The sequence below is a fragment of the Gopherus evgoodei genome, chromosome 18 (genome assembly GCF_007399415.2).
Source record: "Gopherus evgoodei ecotype Sinaloan lineage chromosome 18, rGopEvg1_v1.p, whole genome shotgun sequence".
In the NCBI taxonomy this organism is placed as follows: domain Eukaryota; kingdom Metazoa; phylum Chordata; order Testudines; family Testudinidae; genus Gopherus; species Gopherus evgoodei.
In genome coordinates, this window is record NC_044339.1 from 7,827,243 (window position 1) to 7,854,798 (window position 27,556).

Here is a 27,556-nt window from a genome sequence, read left to right on the forward strand (position 1 = left end):
ATAAGTTAAACAAGTGACTCGGGCAAGAAATATCATCTTTTCTGCACCTTCCAATTTAAAGCAAGTTTATGGTTTTTAACAGCACAAAGGCCATACAGTCTCCCTCCCTATTGCCTGTTAGTTCCACAGTGGATGCATACTCTATACCCACGAGAAGCAGACTTTCACTGATATTAAAATTAGACTTCTACTGAAGTGATGATGCAACCCTTGGCTAACAAATGAGATTACTGTCAAATGTCTGTGGAATGCTCTCACCTCTTGTGCATATAAACGCACAATTATCAGAGCAGCCCATGACACCACAGGCCCCTCAGAAACCATACCACTTGCCTTTCTTTTAGGTCAACACTAATTACTATAATGTATTTCTTAGGGTTGAAGCAGATTGATACCTGTAAATTAGAGCTGGTTGGGAAATGATTTTCTTCTGTGAAAAATAAACAAAAAACCTTTTGTTTTCCTCTTGTCAAAAATTTTTTTTCAGTTTTTCAGATTTCATTGAGAAAATGTTTTTCAGTTTTTATTTTTATTTTTTTTAAAGAAAACCCATTTTGGGGGAAATTAAAATGAAGTTTTGATGAAAATTTCAACACAAAAGTTTTCCATCAAAAAATGTTTCAACAGCAAATATGATCAGCTCTACCATTAAAGTTACTCTTAACCCTTGAAAATGGCCGCACATTTAGAAAGAAAGCAAGGAAAAAAAAAAAGTGAGGGAGAGGCCCTCACTTCAGCTGTTCCAGAGTGACATCATACCTTTTTCTCAGTCTGTTGTGTTTTCAGAGAGAAGTATCCCAGGAGATCCACAAACTGGGCAGCCTTCCGTCCATAGGCTGGGAGTTCTGGCCATATTGACCACATGAGATCTAACAGCAGCTCTTGCTGAGACTTGTTAGAGTTCCTGATGAACAAATTACAAATCAGATCAGTTTCTGGAGATTAGTTTAGATGTGCTTTTCGTATCCAGCTCTCACAGGAGTTACCCAGGTGAGAAATATACTGCAGTCAGTCTAGGCTGCTGCAAAGTACACACAACAAAATCACCTATGTTGTTTAATCACTCCTCTTCTCTCCACTGAACTAAGTCGAGCATCCTGCTGAATGGTCCTGTGACAACTAACCATAGAGGAAGCTTAAGGAGTTCAGCCCACAGAATTTTGCCCTATGCATAAACAGGAACATAAGAGTGGCCATACTGGGTAGCACCAAGGGTCCATCTAGTCCAGGTTCCTGTCTTCCGACAGTGGCCAGTGCAAGGTGCCCCAGAGGGAATGAATAGGTAAACATCAAGTGATACATCCCCTGTCGCTCATTCCCAGCTTCTGGAAGACAGAGGCTAGGGCAGAGGTGGGCAAACTATGGCCTGCGGGCAACATCCAGCCTGCGGGACCATCCTGCCTGGCCCTTAAGCTCCCGGCTGGGGAGGCTAGCCAGCCCCCGGCCCCTCCCCTGCTGTCCCCCTGTCCCCTGCAGCCACGCCGCCAGTCAGGCAGCGCAACTTGCACCTGTGCACCTCCCAGGCTTTCCAGTAAGCCAGTCCTGCTGCTCTGAGCAGCATGGTAAGAGGGCAGGAAGCGGCGGGGTTGGATAAGGGGCAGGAAGTCCCGGGGGGCAGTCAGGGGACAGGGAATAGTTGGATGGGGTGGAGGTCCTGAAGGGGCAGTCAGGGGGTAGGAAGTGGGAGGGGGCGGGTGCCAGGCTGTTTGGGGAGGCACAGCCTTCCCTACCCAGCCCTGCATACAATTTTGCAACCCCGATGTAGCCCTCGGGCCAAAAAGTTTGCCCACCCCTGAGCTACGGACAGCATTCCTGCCCATCCTGGCTAATAGCCATTGATGGACCTACCCTCCATGAATTTATCTAGTTCTTTTTTGAACCCTGTCATGGTCTTGGCCTTCACAATGTCCTCTGGCAAGGAGCTCCACAGGTTGACTATGCGTTGTGTGAAAAAATACTTCCTTTTATTTGTTTTAAACCTGCTGCCTATTAATTTCATGATTTCAATAATATGTGCATCACTTGATAACAATGATAGTCTGCACCTCTCTAGAAGAAAGATTCTCTCATGATTTCCAAGTTGTACAGAATGGAACAGACAGCCCTGACTCCACACAGTAGAAACTGAACGTTTCCTTTGGGTTATGATCAAAATCCATGGCAGTGAATGGGCCACAAGTGCAGTTAACTGCAAAAATGGTGGAAACAAATCCTCAAGATGACGCTGTCAGCCTGAAGGCCTCAAAACCCCTGCAGAATGGGCAACTGAGCACCAAGCCTTCAGACAAATAAGCACTTTGTCGTCTGTCCATCTCAGTCTGTAAACTCCTTTGGATAGTCTATTTTGTGACTTGCACAATGTTGAACACAGACTCAAGAGCACAACTCAAGTGCTAGAAAGCAGTGATTGACAAGTCTGTGCACTGTAATTCACCACAGAATTGATCTGCTACAAAGGATCCATCTATGAGAAAAACTGTGGCTTTGAATATGCCCTTTAAACACACACCTGTAGATGTGGAGGGCCAGGCAGTGTGCCTGCCACCGCACAGAGGAGGAGTTGGACTCCAGCAAGAAGCAGCGCAGGAACTGAATAAGAGTTTCCTTGTCAGCAAATTTATTCAGCTGGTTCACCAGAGCCGTGCAGAGCTGGTCTTCTTGGCTGCCAGCACTCTCACCTGGAGAATAGCAAATGGCACAAGTCAAAAGAGCACAGGAAACCAGATGGATCAAATGCATCACAAGTGCAGCAGATGTATCTGTTTCATGGATGGCATGGAGAGAGAGAGAGAGAGAGAGCGATCCCCGGCTGACAACTGTGTGAACTGTAAGTGTTCGTTGACAGAAAACAAGTTTTTGGGTTGAAACTATAGTAGAACCTAAGAGTTACAAACACCATAGTTACAAACTCAACAGTCAGTCAACCACACCCCTCATTTGGAACTGGAAGTACACTATCAGGCAGCAGTACAAATACAGTACAGTACCAGAGGGGTAGCCGTGTTAGTCTGGATCTGTAAAAGCAGCAGAGTCCTGTGGCACCTTACAGACTAACAGGCGTATTGGAGCATGAGCTTTTGTGGGTGAATACATCTGATAAAGTGAGTATTCACCCACGAGAGCTCATGCTCCAATACGCCTGTTAGTCTATAAGGTGCCACAGGACTCTTTGCTGCAAATACAGTACAGCGTTGTGTTAAACGTAAATTACAAAAAAATCAATATATAAAAGGGAAAGCAACATTCTTCTTTTGCAGAGTAAAGTTTCACAGCTGCATTAAGTTAATGCTGAGTTGTAAACTTTTGAAAGAACAACCACAATGTTTTGTTCAGAGTTACGAACATTTCAAAGTTACAAACAATCTCCATTCCCCAGGTGTTCATAACTGAGGTTCTACTGTAGTTCTGACTGAGTGTGCCCCCCATTTTTTATTCCAGAAAATGGAAGCTAGCATCTGTGACTAATGAAAGCAGTGAACGTCTGAAAGGTTTGCCAGGGAGTTTTAGAAATGTACTTACTACACTCCCAGGAAGATCCATACTAGCAGCTCACCCTGCTGCTACAATCGACCTCCCAAGGGCTTTCCCTACCACAAGGGAGCCCGTGGAATGGGAGGCTTCCTAGGTAATGACGTGATGCAGAGCACTGGAGTGTTACACAGTGGAGAGCTGAGGGACTTGGAGCTGCAGGTTCAATACTTACAGGAACTTACTTTAAACATATTTTCCCATGCACATAAGCCAGGAGGTGAGGGATAGGCCCCCCAAATCATTCATAGACCGTGAGTGGGGAAAAGTCTGAGCATAGATATGTAAGAGCTGCTGCTTAGGGGCTGAATGTGCAGCCCCAGTAGCTGCTTCAACTCTCACCAGTGCCACTTAGGGAGTCTGCATGGTAAGAATTGTGATATATTATGATCTCCATTAGAATTACAGACCCAGCCAATTTATTAGGCCTTCGTGAAGGGTCTGAGAGCTCCTCAGCACTTCAATTTTATGGAAGCTTGGCTCCATTCCTGACCCATTCCAATAAACATGCAAACTACACCCAAATTGGCCATGTGTCCGTAAGTGTTTTTTCTGCTCTGCACACTTGGCAAGAGCCCCAAGAGCAGTGCATGTCTCAGAGCCGGGGAGAAGTGCATTTCTATTACCAGGAGTCCTGCAGAACTGGATTGTGGTACAAATAGGCTAACAGCTTGCAGCACAGTTTAGGGGAGGCGCAAATCAGTGGTTTGAGTGTTGGCCGGCTAAACCCAGGATTGTGAGTTCAATCCTTGAGGGATTTAGGGCAAAAATCTGTCTGGAGATTGGTCCTGCTTTGAGCAGGGAGTTGGACTAGATACCTCCCGAGGTCCCTTCCAACCCTGACATTCTATGATTCACACCTTCTCGCTCTTTTTCCTTTTCTTCCTTCTTGCTCTTTTTGGTGGAGGACTTGCTCTGCGTTGTTGGCTGCCCAGTGCCTGCTGGAGCAGACGTAGAAGAGGTGCTGGATGATCCAGAGGATGAAGCCACAGACAGCACTTTACTGCCACACAAAGCACAGGACAGAAGCTGCAGAAGAACTGGTGACACTCCCTCGTCTACCAGAAAACTGACTTGAAGGAGAAAATAGAGAACAGCTGCGGAGAAAGGAGAGGAAAAAGTTTAAGTCTGAATAAAGTAAGTTAAAATCACCCGAGAAGTACAGCCCTGCAAATCTGTGGGTGTTCGCTTCATATCCATGGACCATTTTTGCAGCTAGCATAGATGCAAGGGCTGACTGTTAAGAGCCAGGCGGGCAGCTGTGAGGAATGTGGAGCGGACCCTCCACCTGCCCTGGGTGGGGGCCTGAGAAAAAGGGACACGAGGGGGGGTGGCTGCTTGGGCTCCCTCACAGGGCAGGTGGAGGGTCCGGTGCAGCTCCCCACCCAGTTCTTACCATGGCTGGGCTGCGGCTTCAAGAGCCATTGCCCCCTCCCTGCTTCTCTGGCCAGAGGCTGGTCAGGAAGAGCTGTGCTGGCAGCTCTGGGGAGCCTGGGTGCCTCTGCCTGCCCTAGGTGGGGGGGTCTGTGGGGCAGGGACAGTGAGCAGGGGATCTGGAGGCAGGGACATGGGCTGGAGACTTCTTGGGCCCCCTGCCTAGGGCAGGGGGAGGGACCCAAGCTCCCCACAGCTGGCCGCAAGAGTGGCTCTCAGAGCCGCAGCCCAGTCATAGTAAGAGCCAGGTGGGCAGCCACGGCAGACCCTCCACCTGCCCTGGGCGGGGAGCCAGGGAAGCCCCACAGGTCAGTCTGTCTCTGACTGGCAGGCAGGCAGGCACACACAGTCAATTTCATGTCTCTCGTTCCCCAGTCCAGTGCTCCTCCACTAGAGCACACTGTCTACTTCATTTCTTTTTACTTTCTCTAGCCACAGAACAGAAGCTACCAATAAACACTGATAGTTAGTGTCAGAAAGAAACCCTGGGCAACTCCAGTCTCTTCTTTATCCCTTCCAGGTCCCCTGTGCTGAATGTCAAAACAGACACTCTCTTTCAGCAAAGAGCTAAGAAACCCTGGATCAACTCTAAGCTTACTCCGAACTGTCTCCGTTCTTTAAAATACTGTCACAGAGAAAACTCACAATCATCTTTAATGCAGAATTTCTGCCAGTTCACTGTCCGCTGCGTGGCGATCTCTGCACAAGCCTTCAAGTGTTCCATCTGAAATGCAGAGTAGCATGGGATTTAGCAGCAAGTCAACTCTTCTGCTGATGTCATCATTTTTAAATGCAGCATGCCTCTCTCACTATAGGCACACGTTTTATCCACTGGAACACCATTCTCCTTACCAGGCTGATCAGTGTATCATACTGTAGGGCAGAGCCTGAACTTGCAGTGACCACACTTGCCCGCAGATAAATCCCTTGTTCTTCCAGGAGTTTTTTGATACCGCGAACATGAGAATCCAAAGTGTGCAGGTCTCGGAGCTGCCGGTACTTCTCCTTTGATCCACAGATGAAGAGAAGGAGTTTGCGGACTTGGCGACGTACAAACGGAGTCTGCTGGATCATCAGGTACTAGACAAAGCATTCAACATGAATGGTGTGAAATCAATAGTTGACCTATTTCATCACAGCAATCACAAGATCTCAAGGTGAGTCAAGCTAACAGTAGTATTATTTCCACAGGTAAAGAGGAAATGGAAATGCATTTAGCAGCTTTTCAGTTGGGGAGGAGATAGCTCAGTGGTTTGGGCATTGGCCTGCTAAACCCAGGGTTGTAAGTTCAATCCTTGAGGGGGCCATGTAGGGATCTGGGGCAAAAACGTGTCTGGGGATTGGTCCTGCTTTGAGCAGGGGGTTGGACTAGATGACCTCCTAAGATCGCTTCCAACACTGATATTCTATGATTCTAAGGTACTTGGACCATCAACACAACAAGTCTCAGGCAGAAGAGAAGTTGCACAGCAGTGCTATGTAGTACTGGAGCTAGTGGTTATGAAGTGATATCCTGCAGGGTCATTCCATGGCACAGTTATCCAAGCGACCTATGAGCTCTGGTTAAAGGCCTGAACAAGCTTTACTGAATTAACAGCTGCACTACAGGTTACGACAAACGTAAGATGATGTGTGGCTGCCTGAGGAAATCGGTATGTGTGTACATGTGTGGGGGGAACCCACAAATCTAAGCTGCCCATTGAAATAAATGCAGACCCCAAACCCATAATTTGTTCTAAAGAACATCAGCGAAGTACTAGCAACACATTTTCACATTAGATCACTATCCAGCAGAAGGCTCTTGATTCTAGACCAGCAAACAATGTTGAATTATGGATAGCAATGGCAATGCTATCTGTGGAGCATGCGCTCCCATAGATGCTTGTTCAGTATAGACATACACAGTTTTGAGGAGCTAGCTCTAAAGTGGGGGAGCGAGAGAAGGATCTCCGATCAGTCACACAAAGTTAGGGCTCTCCCAGGGAGGATACCATTATTTACTTCCTTTTCTTACCACCCATAAATCCTACATCCCACTTCCAGGAGCAACATACATTCTTCACCTACCTCAGATAGGAAGTAGAACCAGGAATGATCGAAGATGGGTGGTGGGATCCGGGAGTTTGTGTCAGCAATTTTCTTGATTTGATAAGGTAAGCGCAGCACCATCTCTGTCAAAAGCTGAGTATAGGCCTCAAAAACATCTGCTGCATGACCCTGAAGTGGAAAAATTCAGTGGGTTAGCTAAGGATATGGAGCGTGAGCACAGAACACACCCATCTTCCAAGCATGGAAGATTTATTCTCAAATGCACCTTTACAGCTGAGCATTGGTCTGCTAAACCTAGGGTTGTGAGTTCCCTCCTTGAGGGGAGCCATTTAGGGAACTGAGGTGTTAAAAAAACAAAAAACAAAAAAAAAAAAAAACAGTCTGGGGATTTGTCCTGATTTGAGCAGGGGTTGGACTAGATCTCCTGAGGGCCCTTCCAACCCTGATATTCTATGATTCTATGAAAATAAAAACCCTTGATTGGCAGATGAACACAAAACCAGCACACCCCTATGGTGAGGATAATAAAATGCAGTGGTTATGGCGCAACAGGTCTCTCTGCCCTTAAGAATTTTAATGTTCTGTCCTTCAAACTAGAAAGCATTCTATCATTTAATTAGGCTTCCATTGTACTACATCTATGCATAAAATCAAAGCCTGATGCCAGTGGAAGTTTACAATAAAGACACCATGGTGGTTAAACAAGCCTAGGATTTAGTTTGTAAATCATGACCGCAATTGGGCAAACAACTGCAAGGCATGCTTGCCGGGGTAAACAGCAGTGGTTTGTGGATCTTTGCCTGCCAAGCAAAAGAATTCACCCCAGAGTAGCATCCCTTCAGAAAGATTCATGTTTAAACAAGAGACAAAGACAACAGCTCCAAAGAACTGCATGGAGCAGGAATGCAACAAACATGGCTCCACTGTCAGAGAGCATCAAGTAGTCCCAGATGTTAGTAAGGACTCTAGAACTCAGGAGGACAAATTTTGAATCGATGGAGAGACAGACAACAGCAGGCCAGATGCTAGATATTCCTACAGCAGCTTGGCAAGGAAGAGCTCCGTGCCTGCGGTTGGATGTTGATACAGGTTATGAGGGTGGCATGGTGCGGAACTCACCTTCACGTATTGCCGGAGAAAGAAGGGGCCCATGTCAGGTGGAGAAGAGGTAGTGTGGGGTTTCAGCAGCTGGCTGGTGGCTACGGGCTCCTCATCATTCTGCTGGCTTTTCCAGTATTCCAGCAGCGACTTCAGAACGTGCAAACAGTAATCAACTGCGCCAGAGCTCAGCAATGCTGCAGCAGTGGCACTGGAAATGAGGGAAGAGGACTGACAGGGGAATACAAAGGTTACTTCACTTCTAAGAAGCAGCTGTTTCAGTTAAGCAGACAAAGTCATTAGCACCAAACAGCCATTTGCAGGCATTGGGAGTAAGAGGGCAGATTCTGCTGAAACTTTACGGGCAGTTTTCATGTTTGGGGTTTGAGTTTATTGAAAAAGATAAAAAAAATCATCAACTGAAATATTTACAGAGACTCTTTTGAACAAGCGCTTAGTAAAGAAAAACAAACAAACAATCTCCTTCTAAGTCTAATCTCCCCTCGACACATGTGCCAGAGGCCATTGAGCTGTGGATTAGAAGACTAGGTTTTTTTTTAAATTGGGATTTCTATTTGTTTATCTGGGATTTGGCCAGCTGAGGGTGAGCGCCGCTGAAGAAAGAGTCGCTGCTGCAGATGCCACTCAGAGGCTCTGCCCCACCGAGGTATTACTCCACCTGCATTCTGCAAGACGATGAGCTTTCATTTCTGTGGGAAGCTCAAGTGAACAACAAAAGGCTAGAGAAAAAGCTACTGTAAATAAAACTATTAAAGCAGCCCTGTAAATCCAAACAAACCCCACAGCTCATAAGCTCATTAAAATTTGAAGCAGTTCAGACTAAATTTTTAACCTCTATGCTTTTTTATTAATCTCCTTCCCACCACACATACTGTTTTTATGCCTTATTACTGTACCTTTTAGCAACAAATATCTAAGGAATCCTCTTAGCGACTTTTACGTTGACACAGCAGCATATTGCTTTCCCAATAATCACATTACAAATCCCCTTTAACTCTTTCAGTGTCAAGGTGGTTTAACTCTGCTAGGCCATTTTAAGAAAAACCTCTCTCTGCTGCCTTTACTCCAAATCAACAATGCAATCTAACTCAGCTACTGCCACAGGAACTCATCTAGTCTCACTGTCCTGCTGGCTTCCCCTCTAACCCCAGCTGGGGTCTTTTTCCATGACAACCAAGTTGTGGCAACATTATACACTCCCCACAAGGATGCACCAATGCACATCCAGTCATCCTTAGTTCCAGAATATCCATTCCAGAGAATCCCCACCAGCCACTCTTCACCTGGTGAAGGACGGCAACTCCTGAAGGTATAGCCCCTTTGCAAAGAAACTCTGAAGGTACCAGATCGTACCTCACAAATGGAAGATTTGGATCCTGACTTGGTCCTGGACATGAACACACTAAGCAGTCTCATTACCACCAAGTGAACTTCATTCAGGGCAGAACGTTCATTCTTCTTAGACACATCCTGCAGAGAGAGATCGGTCACTTTACACAGCTACATTCCAACTCTAAGATCCCGGGAACCTGTTTATAAATGACACCTTGGCAACAATGGATGTTAGTGTAAATCCCCCTGATGTGCAACAATAGATATTAGCGTAAATCCCCCTGGTGCTGATGGCAGCACAGACCCCAAAGTATACAGTTATACTGAATAAAACTTGGATGTTCCTGATCACTGCCAAAGCCAGGTCTAGGAGTCTGAATAAAAAGGTAACAATTTATAACTACATTTCATATCGACTTACTGATACCGGCCTTACCAGCGGAGAGTTATGCTCCAATACCATTTTCCTCCTCACAAAGTAAAGCAAGTCTATTTAAAACAAATGCATTGCTCCCTGGACAACTCCTCTGCCTCAAATGCCCCTTAATGGGAAGGGACTCAACTCATAAGCTCTAGTAAGCTGGGAGTGTTTGCTCACTCCACCCTACCTTTTTATCCATGCCCAGTTCTGCGATGAGTTGAGACAGAAGGTTATCTAGAGCACCCTTGTCCTTCTCATCTTCACCATCTAGGTCTGTTGTGAGCATCAGAACAACCTGGAAACACAGAAATTGGAGAGGCAGTGAAGTCAGGCTCCATTATCACTGCGAGAGAGATGGACTATCTCCATAAAACACCCCACAGAGGAATCCCAGATTCCAATACTCTCTCTTCCATGAATCATGCTTAGACCATCACATCTGATTATTAACATCTGGAATGGTCAGCAAAGATCATATCGGTTTAAGTGACGAAGGATACTCAAAAGGGTTTTAGACATATTGATAAGAGAAAAGGAATGCTGAAGGGGAGCAACAATCTGTAGAATATAAATCTAGCAGAAACTCATGGGGACAAAACACTGCCTACCATACTCAATGGTATAAAGAATGGTCTACAAGATCAAATGAGAAAGGTCTTCTAATATGATTTGGTTGGGGGGGGGGGAGTGAGGAAGATGGAAAATGTACACAGAATTTTGTTGAAAAAATTGTTAGATATTTGTTAACCACCAAACAACAGGGTCTCTTGATCTTTCCTCAGTAAGCTACCTGCATGTATGGAATGGCACGGACTCCTCCAACATTACGCAGCTGGGGTAAGGTCTGCAACAGCCTCTCCAAAAGCATCAAACGGACCATGTGCAGTCTAGAAAATAAGATATCAAGAATCACACATGAAGCAATTAAGTTTCAGACATCCTGTAATAAAAGTGAAACCCAAAAGCATTACAAATGGGACACCCTGGTGTGCCGGCAAAAATTCACTTCCTGACAAGTCTGAGCTGACCAAATTAGAAAGGCCAAATCACAGATGCCAGAGAGGCCTTTTACAGGCAAGTCATGTCAAGGGCAAAAATCAACTCTGGCATCAGAGAAATAATCAAATTAGTACTCTGCTTTAGAGTGCTTTTCCCAGCACAATTACCTGCAGAATGAAACTGACCAGGGACATATATCACAAGTCCATTCCAATCTGCAGAGAGCATCCCTGGGAAAGTGGAATTTTGCAGAATCATCTGTTGCCAGGTCAAAGAAAAAGGGGAAAACCAATGAGAAACTGCAGTGAGATTGTTGCAGACTGAGGGTTTTTTTTTTTTTTTTTTTTTAAGTATAGAGCATGCTTGACAGACACCAAAATTTAAGTTTTAGTGAGTGGCTCACTAGATGTATGTGTCTAACATTCAGCTTGTTCAACCCTGCAAGTATAACTCCCTAGATGAACTCTCATGGGGGACACAGGTGACAAGGCAGAATGACAGATGCATGGATGCAAACAATGGCTTGCTCTATGTACAATAATTGTTGCAGACCAATGAGATGGAATTCTGGCCTCTGATCTCTACCACAGCTGTTCATTATTCTCTATGGATTTATAGTATCTCCTAGGCCCATTTCCCCCCCCCATGAAAATGTAATATCAGTGGCACATGAGTGGGTCCCCTCTGATCTATTTCTCCATGGGAAAATAAAGCTTCATGCCTATTGCTGGTGTGGACATCTCCTTCAGCTTCTCCTTCGCCTTCTCCTTCTGAACCATCCCCTTCCTGCTGCCCTGTGGTGGTACTGATGGCACCGGTGCTTGAGCTGACACTGCCTGGTCCAGCTGGATGGCCCTCAGCTGTAGTGTCACCATACGCGCTGCTGCGGCCAGACACTGAAGAAGGAAAGGTGACGTGAGCACAACTGAACACCATCTCCACTATACCTCAGAGCAAACTGCAAAGCTGAATGACCATTTGGGATAATCATTCTTTGGATTCTGGAAGGGGGAAAGGTATCTGTGGCTATCTTCCAAGGCCAAAAAAGAGCTTTACTTCTGTACAAATTGTTTTAACACCGCATAGCAACCGTGTGCGCGAATGGTCAATTTTTATTATATAGGTTTCACCCAAAACAAGAGCTTAAATGAAATGGAGTCAATACAGGAAACTTATTAAATGAATCCTGCATATGCAGTTTATAAAGCACAGATGAACATTAAGATAGTCCACATACCCTTACCATGCACTAAAGATTTGCTTTTTGTCAAACAATATTCTTGTCTCTCTCAGACACTGTTATAAAATAACTACAGTGCAATCATCTAAACAGTGCCCAAAACATGTAGGCACTGGCCAAATAAGTCACTGACTGCTATTACCACTGTGCTCGCCAGCCACTGAATCCACGGCACTGCCACCACTCTCAGAGCCCACACTGCCGCCATGGTCAGCTGGTGAAGTCCGAAGAGTAGAGCCATCCGTTGCCGCTGTGCTGCCTTCATCATCAGATGCTGGAGCTAAGAGAGTAACGAGAGCTGTTACAAGTAAAAACACCGTCTTTAAACAACTCTAAAAGAGCATGCTCTAGAGAAAAGCCAAGAGCAACTCCAGGTTTCTGTGTCTATTTTCAGTAACCAATCATGAGGATATGGAAATGTCCCTCACTACTTCTCGAGTCGGCTGGACAGCTCTGACTAGAGAGGTGTCATGAGAAGTCTGGGGGTCTAACTACAGAAAAGAAAACTTCCCCACCAATTCAAGGGATTATCAACCACCGGGAAGAGTTACATTTGGTTGCTTATCAAATGCAAATTACTTCAGCAGCTCTACTATATGAAGGAAGAATCTCTTGCTATAATTACGCTCAGATTAAAACCTTTCAGAACAGAGGAGGAACATAACACTATCAAACGTATCTGAAACCAACTATAATAGTAGTGCTCTCGATACTTGAGCTTAGAAGCAAATTCTGCTCTGCTTCTTAGGTTAGAAACTGTGGGACAAATTTTCTCCAGGGACCACAGACTAGTCCTCACTGTACAATCATCCCTCTGCTTGGGCACTGCTTTAAATCTAATATCCACATGCACAAGTGAGGATTATTTGCCCCCTTAATGAATAGTATCAATTATCATCTGTTAGAACAAGTGGTAGTGCCCAAAAAAGGGTGAGCATGAGCTTTTGTTCACAAACAATGTAGAATAAGTTCTTGAAAGGGTTGCCCTGTGGTTGGAGACAGATCAAAAAGGGTTAAAAAAATATGCTGTGTTCACGACCCTTAAACATTTCTAATTTAAAAAAAAAAAATCTGGAAAGCCTAATAATTAGAGCTGCTGATGTGCCATTATACCTTTTAAGTGTAAATATCCAAACTGAGTAGAGGTGCTCCTCCAGAAGTGAAAAATTCACAAGAGCTCTGAAGCAGAATGCTAATGGAATCTAACTGACTCCTAGGTTTCACTGACAATCTACATTTTAGCTGTGCAATCTGGGAAGAACGCTGCTGGAAAAGTTTCCTCCTGAACTCCACATTTCTGGGGCTGATTGTTCATTTTTAAAGCAAATAACCTAAAGATGGTGACTGCTTGGCAAAATTACTAAGTGACCTGAAGGAAATACTGCTGTGCAGGCAGTATTGCTATAGGGTTCAAGACGCCCTCAGAGAGTTTAATATCTTGTTGTGAACAGTTACCTGACGCTGTGGTGTCAGAGAGAGTTCCAGCATCAAGAGATGAAGAACTGGGAGCTTGGCCAGACAGTCCCAGGCTCTGTAGTCCAAGTGCACTGCTGCTGCTTCCTGTGAGAGGTGAACACGCAACACTGACTGTCAATAAATCCCTGAACTGTCTACAAAGCACCTTAGTCCACACAAGTTAGGGTGTAAATTATGAGTACCAGTGTGACACGCACTAACTGCACTGTGTGGACCCTGCTGGTGTGCACGGAAAGTTCTCAAGTGCAGGTTAGTGTAATACTGTCTTGAAATAGCATTAGATGCACATGCCCTAGGGAATAGCAGAGTCCACATGGGCCAGTTAGCGCATGCCATGCTGATGCTCATTAGAATTTACAGGCCAGTTGGTGCAGACTGCGGCATTGTGTAGACAGTTTTTCAGTATGACTAAGCCTTCCGCTTTGAATACATTCAAGGTAACACACAGTGGACTAACTTTAAGCTGGTTTACATTTATCCTCACGTCTTGATTCCATCTTGCTGGCTTTGCTCTGCACAAGCCCCTCAGCTAACTGCTCCCCATTCATCTAAGTATTTTTTCTCATGCCAGCTCTTATCCTTGATGCAGTCTGCCTATCTCCTATGCCAATTGGCCACCCACTACTCATTCAAATCCCTCCTTTGAGAACCCTTCCTCCACAAAGGCTCTTTGTTGTAACTTGGCAATGATAGAAATGTATGTGAACAAAAGCTAAAAATACACATAACCAACATCTGCCGCACCCCTTAAGAGTAGTATTGCCTCTCGTGACTTAATAAGTCTCATCTGTTCCAGTCCCAATCCACTGCACCCAATGATCATTTGGGAGTGGAAGGATGATCGTGTTTTTAAGGCACTGGACTGGGAGTCAGGAGATCTTGGTTCAATTCTAACTTTGCCTCAAATTCTTATGCCGCCTCAGACAAGTCAGGTAGGCTGAGATTTTCCAAAAGGGTCCTAGGGAATTAAGTGTCTTTCTCAAATAGGGAATTCAAGGCAATATTGGTTTCTAAATCCCCAAGGCCCTTTGAAATCGGGATTCAAATCGGTCTCAGATAACATGCACATCTTACCTTGCTGGTCTTGTTGCAGGCTCAGGGCAATGGCTAGCTCCACCATTGTTTCATCATCTGCATCTGGAGGAATGTCCAGCATGGGTGGGAATCCCTCTGCTCCAGCCAGGAGAGCCTCCAGAGGAGAAGGGTTGCCATTATTCACATTTTCAGAAGTCTCCAGCACCATTGACTCAGACTAAGGAGAAGGAAACAGACAGAGCTTCTACCAGATCACCCCCATCCAGTGGAGTGCTTGGGGTTGAAGAACTGTAATTAAACTAAACCTAAGTACTTTTTAAAATAAAAGACTTCAAACAAAAAAGCTCTGGGCTCACCACCATCTCGAAGTCCCCATGATCCACCTCGCTTTGCTCCTGGCTCTCTTGTCGAATATGTTCGCCATTTGCTATCCCAGAGCTCTGCATTTTGTCTTCTGCGTCATCGTCGTCGTCATCGTCCTTATCTCCTGGGCCACAAAAATACCATTCACAAACACACCCTTTCCTCATCGCTTTCTCTCCACACTAATGTGCGGAGCAGTGGGCAAGGCTGACCAACACACCAGTGCTGTCCGCAATGGCAGAGTGCTGCAGAGCCATGTGGGAGACCCAAGGTATTTTCCCACTCTCTTGCTCTGCTGGCTGGCAAAGACTGGGACGACTATAACTGAGGTAGAGTGCTCAGCACCTGAGTGCTTCTAAGCTGTACACTCTCTATGTAAGGAGCAGCACTGATGGGACTCCATAGAGACTTTCGTACAGTTATCCTCGGTTGTGAGGGGAGGCAAACATGAAGCCTCAAGGTGAGGGAATGCAAAGATTCGTCTTCAGGGATGCAGAGGACCCCCAGGAACAGAGGGAGAATAGGAGAAAGCTCTATAATACAAAAAGACCTCTCTCACAATGCCACTGTTCCTAAGTCACTCAATTATAAAGTGACTAACAAGCTGGCTTGGAGAAGTCAGGAGTATGAGACTCAGGTTATGTTTCACCCTCAAAATGAAAAAGCTAAGTCCTTGCAGATGCAGGGTATCATAAAAAGGAACAACTCAAGTTGCTCTGTGGCTACTCCCTGCCCAATCCTGGAGGAAGCCATTTCCAGCTTTCCGCAGCCAGGATGATCAGCACAATACAGTGCTTTTGGAGTGGAAGAGAAGAAAAAAATTGTTTACATTGTAGGATCCTGCACTGACCTTTTCCTGTAAACAGGCTGATCATTAACCTTCTCCTGCTTTAACTGTATAGTAACAATCCTTAGGAATCCATCGAAGAAAACTTCAGATTTTAGAGGATGAGCTACACCAGGGGTCGGCAACCTTTCAGAAGTGGTGTGCCGAGTTTTCATTTATTCACGCTAATTTAAGGTTCCGCGTGCCAGTAATACATTTTCACTTTTTTAGAGGGTCTCTTTCTATAATATATAACTAAACTATTGTTGCATGTAAAGTAAATAAATAAGGTTTTTAAAATGTTTAAGAAGTTTCATTTAAAATTAAATTAAAATGCAGAGCCCCCTGGACTGGTGGTCAGGCCCTGGGCAGTGTGAGTGCCACTGAAAATCAGCTAGCATGTTGCCTTTGGCACCCGTGCCATAGGTTACCTACCTCTGAGCTACACAAAGTTGAGGGAAGGAGAGAGAACTTCCAGAATCCCTCGTGCCACCTCTCCCCCCCACCTATATTTTGGGAAAATAATATTCTTGCATATGGGAGAGGAAACCCACATGGATGGGCCAGGGGCCTGGTAATTGAGGGGAGGGAGAGGAGGAGGAGAAAGAGTCTTACGCCAAGTTCAAACCCATCCAGGTTGGCAGTGACTAATTGTTCAGATCACTGTTTCTTGGCCTACATCGTCCGGATATCGTGAGCCTCAGCACCACCCCCACGGGGTTGTAGCTGCGAGAGCTGGCTCGCTGGCATGTCCCTGCTGCCCCTAGGAAGAGGTGCGATCAAGGAAGCTCCGCGTGCTGCCCCCACCCCAAGTGCCAGCTCCGCAGCTGCCATCGGCAGTGAACCGTGGTCAATGGGAGCAGCAGGTGCAGGCAGAGCCACCTGGCCCCTCAGGGAGCAGAGCAGCATGGAGCCAGGGCAGGCAAGCAGGGAGCTGTGTGTGGCCCCCAATTGATTTTTGATGTGTGTCAATGGCCTGTGATAGAAAAAAGGTTCCCCACCCATAGCAACATGAAATAAATTGGCTGTCTGGGTGGTCCCTGTTCTAGTCTCAGCAGACATACCAAGAACTGAATGGGCAGATAATTCATACTCTTTACACAGATGTGGCTACTCCAAAACAGGGCAGAGGTACAACGGTGAGAAGGAAACCTGCATTGTCCTCCATTTAGCCACAGATCAGATACTTCTGTCTCTACTATGGCATCTTCCACCAGCCATTAAGTTCTAAAAATATTTCTCTCTTGGATGGAGACCTGATTGTCTAATTTTAGCCTGGAGCAAAAGTTTACGGTCAAGTTTTAAACCTACGAAAGTACAGATAGAAATGTTGATACTGTTTGCACTATCGCAGTCTAGACTGGATAAACAGTGTGGAACTATATAGTAAGTGGAGGCATTACACACAGCATTACATTTTGCAGCGTTACCCAATATGCCAATTTGAGAAATCAGGTTTATGTAGGGTGACCAGATGTCCTGATTTTATAGGGACAGTCCCGATTTTTGAGTCTTTTTCTTACATAGGCTCCTATTACCCTTCACCCCGTCCCGATTTTTCACATTTGCTGTCTGGTCATCCTAGGTTTGTGGGTTGTTGTTAAAGGACTGGGTTTTCCCCTTGCTAAGGGTGAGCTCATATCACGTGATCTTATATGAACTATTGTGCATAAGGTGGCTCAGACTAGTCAAAAGCACAGAGGAAGGTGGCCATACCCATGGGGGTGTTACTGCGAGGAGAAGATGGCAGCGTCACATGCCTCCGCTTGTTCCTCGGCCTCAGCACTCGAATTAAAGCTTGTTTACAGGAAAAGCTCACTGCAGGATCCTGCAATGTAAACAGATTGGTCATTAACCTTCTCATGCTTTACCTGTACATTAACAGTCCTTGTGAATCCACCTAAGAAATACCCAGCGGACTCTCTATTAGTCATCACGCAAACATATAGCACAGCTATTGTCTTCCCCATTATAAAACACTTTTCACTGTTCCCTAAGGCAACTATGATCACCTATCCCACGCATATTCCACCACATGACAAGCATACAGTATATGCTTTCTCCCTCTCTACCACCTCTATTCCTTACCATTAATTTCTACCCCTTTATAATACCAATCTCTGGCACAAGATGCCAATAGTACAGGCGATCTAGTCCCACTACTCCTTGTTGAAAATGCATAGGACATTTTCACAATACGTCTGCCTCCTGCTCGTAAGCACATTTCCTCAGCAGTTTTGTGGTTTGAGCATTGGGTCAAACATGCGTTCTGCCCATGCACATATTATGTTGTACTTTTTTCTACCAACTTTGAAATTACAATCTCTATATTTCATCACTGGGAATGTGAGGAGTGACTAACTTTACACTGGCAGTTGAATCGGTATCAAATCTCTAGCAGGAGTCTTTCAGCCCTCTCCTGCCCCAACACCCTCTCCCATATTATGCAAAGGACAATACTGTTGGATATCAGATGGCTGCTTTTAGAAAACTAGGAATTCACAGGTTGACCAAGGACATACTATAAAAAGGGCCCTGAGTAATTCATGATTCCAGCATTAGAGTTTTATCCCAAATCAGGTACTCTCATCTAAAAGCTTCATTTATTAATTAAAAAAAAAGCATCTATAGCTCTTACGGCTGCAAAGATGACCTTAAAAACATGAAAGGAGTATAAAAGCAACTCAGTGCTGTCTGAATTTGCAGAGAGTGTGAAACAATAGCTCCTCTGAGTGCCTATGAACTGCTCCACTCCTTTCAAAGGTGCTGGTTATGACATATAATGGGTACTGATTAAAATGTCAACACTCATCTATTTCACTGCTGTTCATAGCCAAAACAGTTAGTGTACTTAAACCACCTCTCACACCTTTCCAGGAGCCAAAAGCCCCAGCTGCCGAAGACTTCAGCTTCTTTCCTGCCAATTTCCATAAAGTCAGTTGTGTTCTCAATAAAATTAAGTCAATGGCAAAATAAAACAAATTGAATGTAATATACAAATAAATAAAACCAGAGATACTGCATTGATTGCATTATGCAGTTACATTTAGTTCAACAAGAACCTCCATTTTATAATGTATCTGAGATTGCCAAAGGATATCCAGAGGTGCAGAATCTAGGGGCCTGATTGTAGAAGTTAACTGCAGAAGTTGCTACAGAGTACGTGGGGCTTTGATCATACTGCCTCCACCAAGCAAACTACTAGCCTTCTCATCCCACCCTGCCTGTGTTAGACTGTCCTCACACTGTCAGTGGTACAGGACAAACCAGCACACAATGAGAGCAAGATTACGTACAGGACAGAGTAACATTTGCATGTAGATCTTGGATGCTGTGTTGATACAATCCAGTTCACATGTGCAGTATCCATGGATAATGTCCACCAGAGCGTTGACTGTGGCTTCAACATGCGTCAGACCTAAGTAGAAACAAGAGTGTAGGACTGTGAATTACTTTTTAGACTAACCTCTTCAGGAAGGGCCTACCGGTCTGTAAACAGACTAGCACACTGTTGGCATTATAAAAAATAAAGACCAAAAGAAGTTTATACAGATGAGTTCCCTAAAAGTATAAAAACATAATTACTTGGAAAACATTCCACCACCACCACAACAAACTTCCATCCTTGTGGCAAGGTATATAAGCCATCACTTCTTATGCTTTTGTATTTGTACAAGATATAAAAGTATTAGATCAGCATTTATTCATACCATTTAACAGGGAAATATGCAAGTAAATACTAAAACATCTTTTTCCCCTTCACTAGCTTCATTTCAGATGGGCTGCTTCAAAAATACACAAGCTACACTTAGGCAAATGACAAGGTTCATCTTTAATATACCTGGTAAGCAGGCAGGAGCCAGGAAGGCATTTTTCGGTTTTGATGCATGTAGCTTCCAGAAATGGTTGACCAGCTGGGTGATAAAACTACACCCATCTCCTTCAGTGTGTTTCTGGGCTTCCTGTCCTCCTTCACCTCCCTCTGTGAAGGGAGAAAAGTAACCATCAGAGCCACGCAGACTCACAAAGCAGGATTTTGGTCACAGAAAGTCAGGAAAATTTTAACACTCATACCACTGTTCTACGCAATGGGGGAAAAGGTGAAAAATTAATTTAAATCTGGAACTCACGTCATGAGCTTAAAGTGGTGCCTGTTTTTTCGATACTGACGTATAATGCTCTAAATAGCCTGAGAGCCATTTATCTGAGAAATTGCATCTTCCCTGTCTCCCCACTCTCCAGCTATCTGTCAGGGGATACAAAGTCTTCTGGACATCTCTCACTGTCAGAGTTCAGCCTTGAGCTTACCATTACTAGTGGCAGGGGAGGGGAAGAGAGTTTGTTAGCAAACAAGGCACCACTGAGTTAAGTTGATATTGACTACTGCTGAAAGGCAGCCAATGCCCTGATCAGAAGAGCTACCAAATGTCTAATGAATGTTCAGACTTTTGTCTCTCCCAGGCCAGTAACAGTGGGCTTTTGTCAGTGTCGACTGACCTCTTGAAAATCTTTGTGTTGGATCTAGTCTGGGACACTTGCCACCAGCACCACTCTATAGTATGTTTCTGAATTAGATAACCACACAATGACTCCCAACTTCTATATAGAACAGATGGCAGCAGACCCCAAAAAGTCTGGGAGAGAGAATACACAACATATGAGCCTTTACATCTCAGTGAGCTGAAGTCTCTTTGGTCACTCATGAACCACGGAGGATAAAATGCACATGGGAACTGCCAGCCCTTATATAAAGCAGCTGTACAACATAAAACAAACAAACATAAAATATGTACAACTATCCAAAGGGAAAAGTTCAATAAAGACAAAAATAGCAATTCAGTGCTTTATCCACCTGTTTCCATCTGTGGCAACTTTGACTCCGTGAAATGAACCAGGTTGTTCGGCCTCATAATTGCGATGGATCGAGCAGTGATCACCAACCTCTGAAACACTTCAGGGTCCAGGTCCTTCCCTTCTTTGCTGGAGGAGCTCAAATATTGGATGGCTTTACTCAGCAAGGCCTGATCCTGCAAAGTAAGGATTATTAAAGACAAACAAGGGAACAGCAGCAGCAAACGTCTGAAGAGCCAGTGTGGGAGGGAGTAGATGGGACAACTTAGCCTTCACTAAAAAGCGAACTCCCTGTTAACTCTTCACCACCCTCACTATCACATGTGTCAGCAGCAGCAGAAGTCACTCAGCAATGAACGAATTCCACTTGGAGAATGGATTTTCACTTCTCTATATAACTTAACAGCAGTTTACTGGGTTAGACAATGCAATAATCTACATTTTTATGGTATGACTAGATTTTTCAGGTCAAAGCATGATTTACCTGATATTGCTCTACAGTATTTGATTCAAACCTGGTTGCCCTGCAGACATCAGACCTACAGGACATAATTCCTGAGTGCTGGCTGGTGAGTCTTGCCCACATGCTCAGGGTTTAGCTGATCACCATATTTGGGGTAGGAAGGAATTTTCCTCCGGAGCAGATTGGCAGAGGCCCTGGAGGTTTTTCACCTTCCTCTGCAGCGTGGGGCATGGGTCACTTGCTGGTGGATTCTCTGCAGCTTGAGGTCTTCAAACCACAATTTGAAGACTTCAATAACTCGGACATAGGTTAGGGGTTGTTATAGAACTGGATGGGTAGGGTTCTGTGGCCTGCTTTGTGCAGGAGGTCAGATTAGATGATCACATTGGTCCCTTCTGACCCTAAAGTCTATAAGTCTATAATTTGAAGACTAACTTCAGCATGTCCCAAGATACCCATGTGTTTCCCCACAGATTAACTGTCGCTCTTTATTTAAAACATGGATTCACACCCAAATCTTCAAAGTGTCACGAATACAAAACTCTCTGATGGAAAGACAGACCAGGCAGGCAGCAGATGCTGAAGGTAGACAGTCAGCAGGCACATGTTGCCTGGAATAGATGGCCTTTGGGTGCACCTCGTATGTCAGCCATGCCACTGGGTGGTTACAGCAGGCTTGGAAAACCCTCCAACAGCTTACCTTGTGGTTATGGTATGCTGAGCGGCTGGTGTGAAGGCTAGCCAGGAGACTCTTGGTTTGCTGCTGGACGCTGGAGGGAGCTGGCATTGAGAGTAGCATGGTAGCCAGTTCCTGAGCTGCAGCCTTGCTCTTTTCCTGTTCCCAGGGACAGACAAAAAGCCTTCAGTAAATTGACACTGAAAGTGCTATGGCATGCAAGTCTGACTTCTCAACCACTTCTGCTTCATCCTTCTTGCATTACCTCCCGCTCCCAGAAAAGCAGGTTTCCTCCTCGATTCAATATTGCTTTGACATGAGGCTACCTTTATTATTAAGACAGCGTTTTAGGTTTATACATCAGAAAGTTCCTCTTTGGTTTGCTGGGTTCCCACCCTGCTGTATTCACAAACCAGGTCACTGTGCAGCACGAAAATCCCCACCAGCAATAAATGCAAATGCCAATTGTCATTCAAAACTAGTTTCAAATGCTTTTCACTAACTCAAGTTTCAGATCTCTGCTCTGAGCAAAACGGATGCGGCTCTCTTCTGGTATCAGGTCCCTAGGGCTGCAGGAGCTGCTGCTGATCTCACTCCTCCTCCCATCTTTGAAAGCTCAAGATGTATTCAAAAAGTTACTTGCCTTCTCGTTGACTGGTCCTACAGCAAAGCAGCTTTCCAGTGCTTCTAAAGAACTCACTACTAGCCTGAAGGGAGAAAGGAAAGCAGGCTTGAGTACAGCAACCCTTCTCTCTCCTTAGCACTTTGCTTTATGCAGGCTACAGTCATGAGTAGCTCAGAAACAGCTAACGAATGCCAAGTACAAAATCAAAGCATGATAAAACCTGCCACAGGCACCATGCATATCATTTCATTGTGTTACAGACCAGAGTTAAACCTGGCTCATGCTCACAGACAAACTTAGGACTGCTTTAATAATCCACAGCTGAAAGACAGGGGCTTTTCTCTACCAAAGAGGATAAAACATTTCCTTATGCTGCCTGCAGCAAGGATAACTTGGATTGTCTTGACAGTACCAATTCACCATGGCCCACAGACGTATATGACTGCAGATCAAGGGTTGGTATGACACATGAGAAAAGTCAGTTATGTTTTTTCTAAGGGAGCAAGATTCTACAGAAGCTCCCCGACTTACGCAAGCGTTCTGTTCTGGAACACCTAGCGTAAGTCGAATTTTGCCTAAGTCGGGAACATATCTCCGACAATTTCGCAAAAAGAAAAAAAAGCTTACGGAACTTTTCCTGTAAGTCCAGATTTCCTTAAGTGGGGTCTGCGTAACCCGGGGAGCATCTGTACTCACTTGCTATTTTCACAGAGGGCACGCTTTCCAATTTAGGGTTTCATCCCAAATGCCCCAGCAGTTCAATTAACTGAACTAGATATGCACCTAGGTATGTCAAAACATGAGTTACAAAAGAGACCCAAATCCAAGAGCCTTCAGTCTATCACTTTTGGCCCTAGGCAAGGCATGTTAGTAAAATGCTCGCCCACAGGGAAAGTCTTATTCAGAACTTGCAGTCTTGTGCCAATTCTCCCTTGCTGAACTCCTCTCTGCCTCGCAATGAAACTGCCCGAAATGCTCAACAGATGCATCGAAAGGAGCACTGCCACACAGCAGGAGAGAGCAACACAGAACCAAGTAACAGAGGCCAAGCTACACAGATCAGGAGGGGAAAGGGAAGAGAGACAGCATAAAGAACAAGGAGAGAGAGCAGAACATAAGATTAAAAACTGGGTAGAAGAAATAATATAAGGACTGGGCAAGTTCTCTGGTCACTTGTCTGACAGTTAAACAACTGAACACTATTTCTCCTCATACACCCACAAAACCAGTGGGGAAATAGAAGAGGGGAAAAGAGAGGCACAAGGAGGGACAAAGTGAGCTGAGGAGTATCAACAAGCAACAGTTATACTGTATGCAGCCGAAATTCTCAATCCACAACACCTTTACATTTTGCTAAATCTTCTGCCATGCAATGACCAGATTGTAAAGAAGCAAATGTCACTTAAAAAAAATAGACACTCAACAAAAGCCACATCATGTGTTCTGTCTCTGACACACACTCATTCGTGCTGAGAAAAGGATGGCATACTAACCGGTCCAGGATGGTTAGGGACTCAGTTTCAGAACTTTTGGGGAGCAAAGAAAAAGAAAAAAAAAATGTGTGAAGCTCACAGAAAACTACCTAGAACACATTCTAAGCAAAAGGCAAATTAAATGGGGAGTCAGGAAGCTGGGAGAGCGATATATACAGTAATTCCAAGCAGGACTCCTCCTTTTTGGGTAGCCACCACTTCCCTAACAGCAAAACAAATTAAAGGAGATCGCGGCCATCTAGCACAGAGAAGCCAAGCACATTGGTTAAAAGCACTGCTGAAGGCTAGGTTAAGGATATAGAGTCTAGACACTCAACTTCTCCATTGGAAACTGCCTCTTGCCTACAACAGTGGTTCCTAACAAGGGGTCCACAACCCTTTTTTGGGGTCACCAGGCAGCTGGGAATTTTATAGTGCATAAAATGGATGCAAGAAAAATACTTTACTTGCTCAGTCTAGCTTTAAGTTTTATAGTCCCACTGCTCAAGTTTCCATACAGAGGGAGACACCTGGTGGAGACAGGGCAGCAGAGGAAAGAAAAGAAAGAAAAAGAAAGAAAGAAAGATCTAGCCTAAAGAAAAAGAAGTACTGATCATGGGGCAGATTTTCAAAGGTGACTTTCAACAGGACTTAAGTGCCTACTATGGCTTTTGAAAACTTCCTCCAAAGAGCCACTTAACCCCTGTGCATCTCCAGTGAAGTCAGTTAAGTTACACCAGCAATGAATTTGGCTAGTTTTTAAAGTCATACTAGTTTCTCTCTGCACTGAGTCATCCGATCTATCTTTATTTTACTTTCCCGCCTTCTGTCTCCACTAGCTTCCTGGCTACACACAGTGGACTGCATGGACTCTTAAGACCCTGAGGCGGGGATAGACAATGGAGTGTAGAAGAAAAGAAAAGAAAGGAACAGAAATTCTGTCCTCTACCAAATACATCCCCAACTCCTGTTCATGGTATGTCCTGCACCTGGATATTGTATGAGTCCCAGGACAGGCTCTCATGCAATAGCTAGTATTATAATATCTGGGTTGCAAGACTGAAAAGTTTGGGGATCCCTGGCCTATGAGGAAGTTACCACACAAGTAGTCGCTACAGAGAAAGAAGAGAGAACATATGTAGGGCCAGGTCACAGAAACCAAAAAGAGGAATGAAGGAGCAGCTCCTCAGAAGTGAACTTAGGTTCAAATAGCCTCTAATTTTTGTGATCTTTGGTGGCTGTAAAAGGATCCCAGATTTAAATAAGAAAAGGTGCCAAGAAGGCAGAAGCCATCTGAGGCTGGTTGAGGTTGCTGCAGACAGACTCAATTGGTAATGTGAAGGAGAACACACGGAGCTCCATCCTCAACTCCATATGGGAGATTAGAGGGAAGCAGCAGGAAACTATTTTGGAAAAGATGCACATTGACTCTTTACTGGCATGACAGAATTGTCACGTTATATGAAAATGAGCAACACTTCATTACCAGTATAAAAGCTCCCAGCTAAGAATGCTACGCAAGTGCATTCAGGGCACCAGTATAACTAGTAACTTTTAAAAGGCAAATAAAAACTCTATACATATATAATGTATAGAAATATATAGATACCTCTCTAGGACAGTCCCACTGGCAACAGCAGGGGCAGCAGACTCCAAGTCTCCCGTACCATTTCCTTGATTCAGGTTCGGGGGACAAACATTGCTCACTGAGGCAGATGGGAAATCCTCTGGGGGCTCATCAGGCCAGCCAAACTGCTCTTTAGTCTTGCCATAAATTTTGACAGCATCCATCATTGTGACTCCAGCAGGATCCACAGAGGCCCCAACTGCAATGAGCAAGAGAGATTTTGCAGGTTCCCAGAAGTAAGGTTCCTTCTCTTTGAAACCAACAAACAAGTAGAGAGGGTTTACATTCAATTTACCTAGCATTCATCCGTTCTGAAACACAGCTTTGTCTTATTTTCTAATGTCTTTCCCTCCATGTTACCTCAGCACAGAATCCCTGTAACTTAACTAGAGGTGCTGCAAGTGCCCTCTGCAATGGGGTGCTGGACCCACTATAAAATAGCTACTTTACAGAAGTCCAGAATTATTAGAATCATGGCTATGTCCCTGTAAAACTAACTCCTGGTGGAACCTCTGCCCAATAACAGCTGAAGTGCAACAGCCCCCAGACACCCCCAGTTAGCTTGCAGGTAGTTAAAGCATGCAACCAAGACCAAAGACTTACTGAAGAGGGTTAATTTTTTGTCAGCTTGCAGGGCTTCCTCCCGTGTGAAAGGAAAATCAAACCAACGAGCCCTGGTCATGTTCAACTGCATGGTGCGGCCAAAGATCTCCAGGTAGGAGGGAGCTCGCTCAATTGCTTGAGTGCCAATCTGGATCCTCATGCCTGTCATCACCATTGTGCTGTTGTTGTTAGTGACTTCGATGGTAAAGCCACCAGGCTGCGGGAGATAATCATTACTGAGGAAGAGAAAGCTGAAGATGGGTGTTTCTAACAACGAGCACCCTGGAATGGGAAGGCCCATGCACATCTCACTGCAATGCCGGTGGCCTGCTTACACCATGACAGGAACAGAATGTTTCCTGGGAATTGTCTTTTTACACTACCGAGCTTTAGTAGCAACTCCGTGGACCTGCTGGGAAGGACTGGGTGGAACAGCAGATAAATGGGGCTCAAAGGCCTACTTATTTGGGAAGAGGGATGCTCTGTTGCTGGAGAGAAAAATGGAGCCAGAGAGAAAAATAGCAGTCAAGGAAAGAAAAGGCCCAAAACAACAAAAATAGTGAAAGAGAGGGACAGGTGAGGTACAGAACTAAAGCTCCTAGTGGCAGATGACTGGCTGTAAGTTTGATGCCAAGCTGGCTCTTAGGAGGACTCAGATTGGGTGACCAACCCAAAATTTGTACACAAACATCCTCCAGTCACTGATGGGATTGGTTAGCCAGCAGTCTCCAGGATTGGCAGAGGGTCATTCGAATGAGAACGAACACTTTTTATAAAACAACTGCTCATGCTGTGATGAAGAGCACAGCAGCCTTTTGACAGAATTACGTAAATACTTAAGAGAGCTCACAAAGCATCTGATTTACCTTGGTGTTGGCCACATACATGCCAGTGGAGTTGAGCCGGTGCTTTATCTGCTGGGCATTATAAACCTGCAAGAGATCATTGCCTCCAAACTCCACATCTGTGAGCTGCTGGTTGTGTTCAAAGAAGTCAATGGGAAAGTTCACCTGACTGGAGGTACGAGTCGCTGAAAGAGAGGATACCAATGGCTAAAAAAAGACACACACACACACACACGCGCAAAGCTAGAGTGCTCCAACTGCAGATTGACTGCACATCTCTTGGGAATGCTCTAGCTTTGTAACTAGTTAGGCATTGATCAGATACATATGCTATGCCATGAATAAGAGGAGCTTTTCTAGGGAAAGGTCCTCTTACTCAGTTTATCTCCAGCTCAAACAAACGAGATTAGTGCTGAAAGATTAAAATCATCCCATGCTAACCCCATAACACCCAACCCCAGTGTTTACTAATAAGGTGATTACTAGAACCAAATGTCTAAGTGCCTACCTGATGCTAACCTATTTTCAGAAGTGACCTTGGTGTAACAGGTTCACATTAGACACTGGGGAAT

General features: G+C 44.8%; 1 protein-coding gene across 5 annotated transcripts in view; it reads right to left on the reverse strand.

Moving 5' to 3' along the window:
• UBR4 (ubiquitin protein ligase E3 component n-recognin 4) overlaps positions 1 to 27,556 on the reverse strand; it is a 112,714-nt gene that overhangs the window by 41,088 nt on the left and 44,070 nt on the right. The window contains exons 47-71 of one of the 5 annotated variants that reach the window (XM_030537595.1): positions 27,006 to 27,169; positions 26,140 to 26,356; positions 25,519 to 25,735; positions 23,931 to 23,963; positions 22,456 to 22,519; positions 21,837 to 21,971; positions 20,675 to 20,849; positions 19,664 to 19,804; positions 19,119 to 19,240; positions 17,539 to 17,650; positions 14,990 to 15,117; positions 14,673 to 14,850; positions 13,578 to 13,682; positions 12,265 to 12,402; positions 11,604 to 11,778; positions 10,674 to 10,770; positions 10,071 to 10,178; positions 9,484 to 9,600; positions 8,131 to 8,340; positions 7,030 to 7,179; positions 5,815 to 6,042; positions 5,608 to 5,686; positions 4,389 to 4,625; positions 2,510 to 2,678; positions 760 to 904 (exon numbers count right to left, since the gene is read on the reverse strand). In XM_030537595.1, the coding sequence (XP_030393455.1) occupies positions 760 to 904; positions 2,510 to 2,678; positions 4,389 to 4,625; positions 5,608 to 5,686; positions 5,815 to 6,042; positions 7,030 to 7,179; positions 8,131 to 8,340; positions 9,484 to 9,600; positions 10,071 to 10,178; positions 10,674 to 10,770; positions 11,604 to 11,778; positions 12,265 to 12,402; positions 13,578 to 13,682; positions 14,673 to 14,850; positions 14,990 to 15,117; positions 17,539 to 17,650; positions 19,119 to 19,240; positions 19,664 to 19,804; positions 20,675 to 20,849; positions 21,837 to 21,971; positions 22,456 to 22,519; positions 23,931 to 23,963; positions 25,519 to 25,735; positions 26,140 to 26,356; positions 27,006 to 27,169 (3,644 nt within the window). Of the gene's footprint in view, positions 1 to 759; positions 905 to 2,509; positions 2,679 to 4,388; positions 4,626 to 5,607; positions 5,687 to 5,814; positions 6,043 to 7,029; positions 7,180 to 8,130; positions 8,341 to 9,483; positions 9,601 to 10,070; positions 10,179 to 10,673; positions 10,771 to 11,603; positions 11,779 to 12,264; positions 12,403 to 13,577; positions 13,683 to 14,672; positions 14,851 to 14,989; positions 15,121 to 17,538; positions 17,651 to 19,118; positions 19,241 to 19,663; positions 19,805 to 20,674; positions 20,850 to 21,836; positions 21,972 to 22,455; positions 22,520 to 23,930; positions 23,964 to 25,518; positions 25,736 to 26,139; positions 26,357 to 27,005; positions 27,170 to 27,556 lie in introns of all 5 variants that reach the window. The other 4 variants (XM_030537598.1, XM_030537596.1, XM_030537594.1 and 1 more) reach the window with 4 other exon arrangements.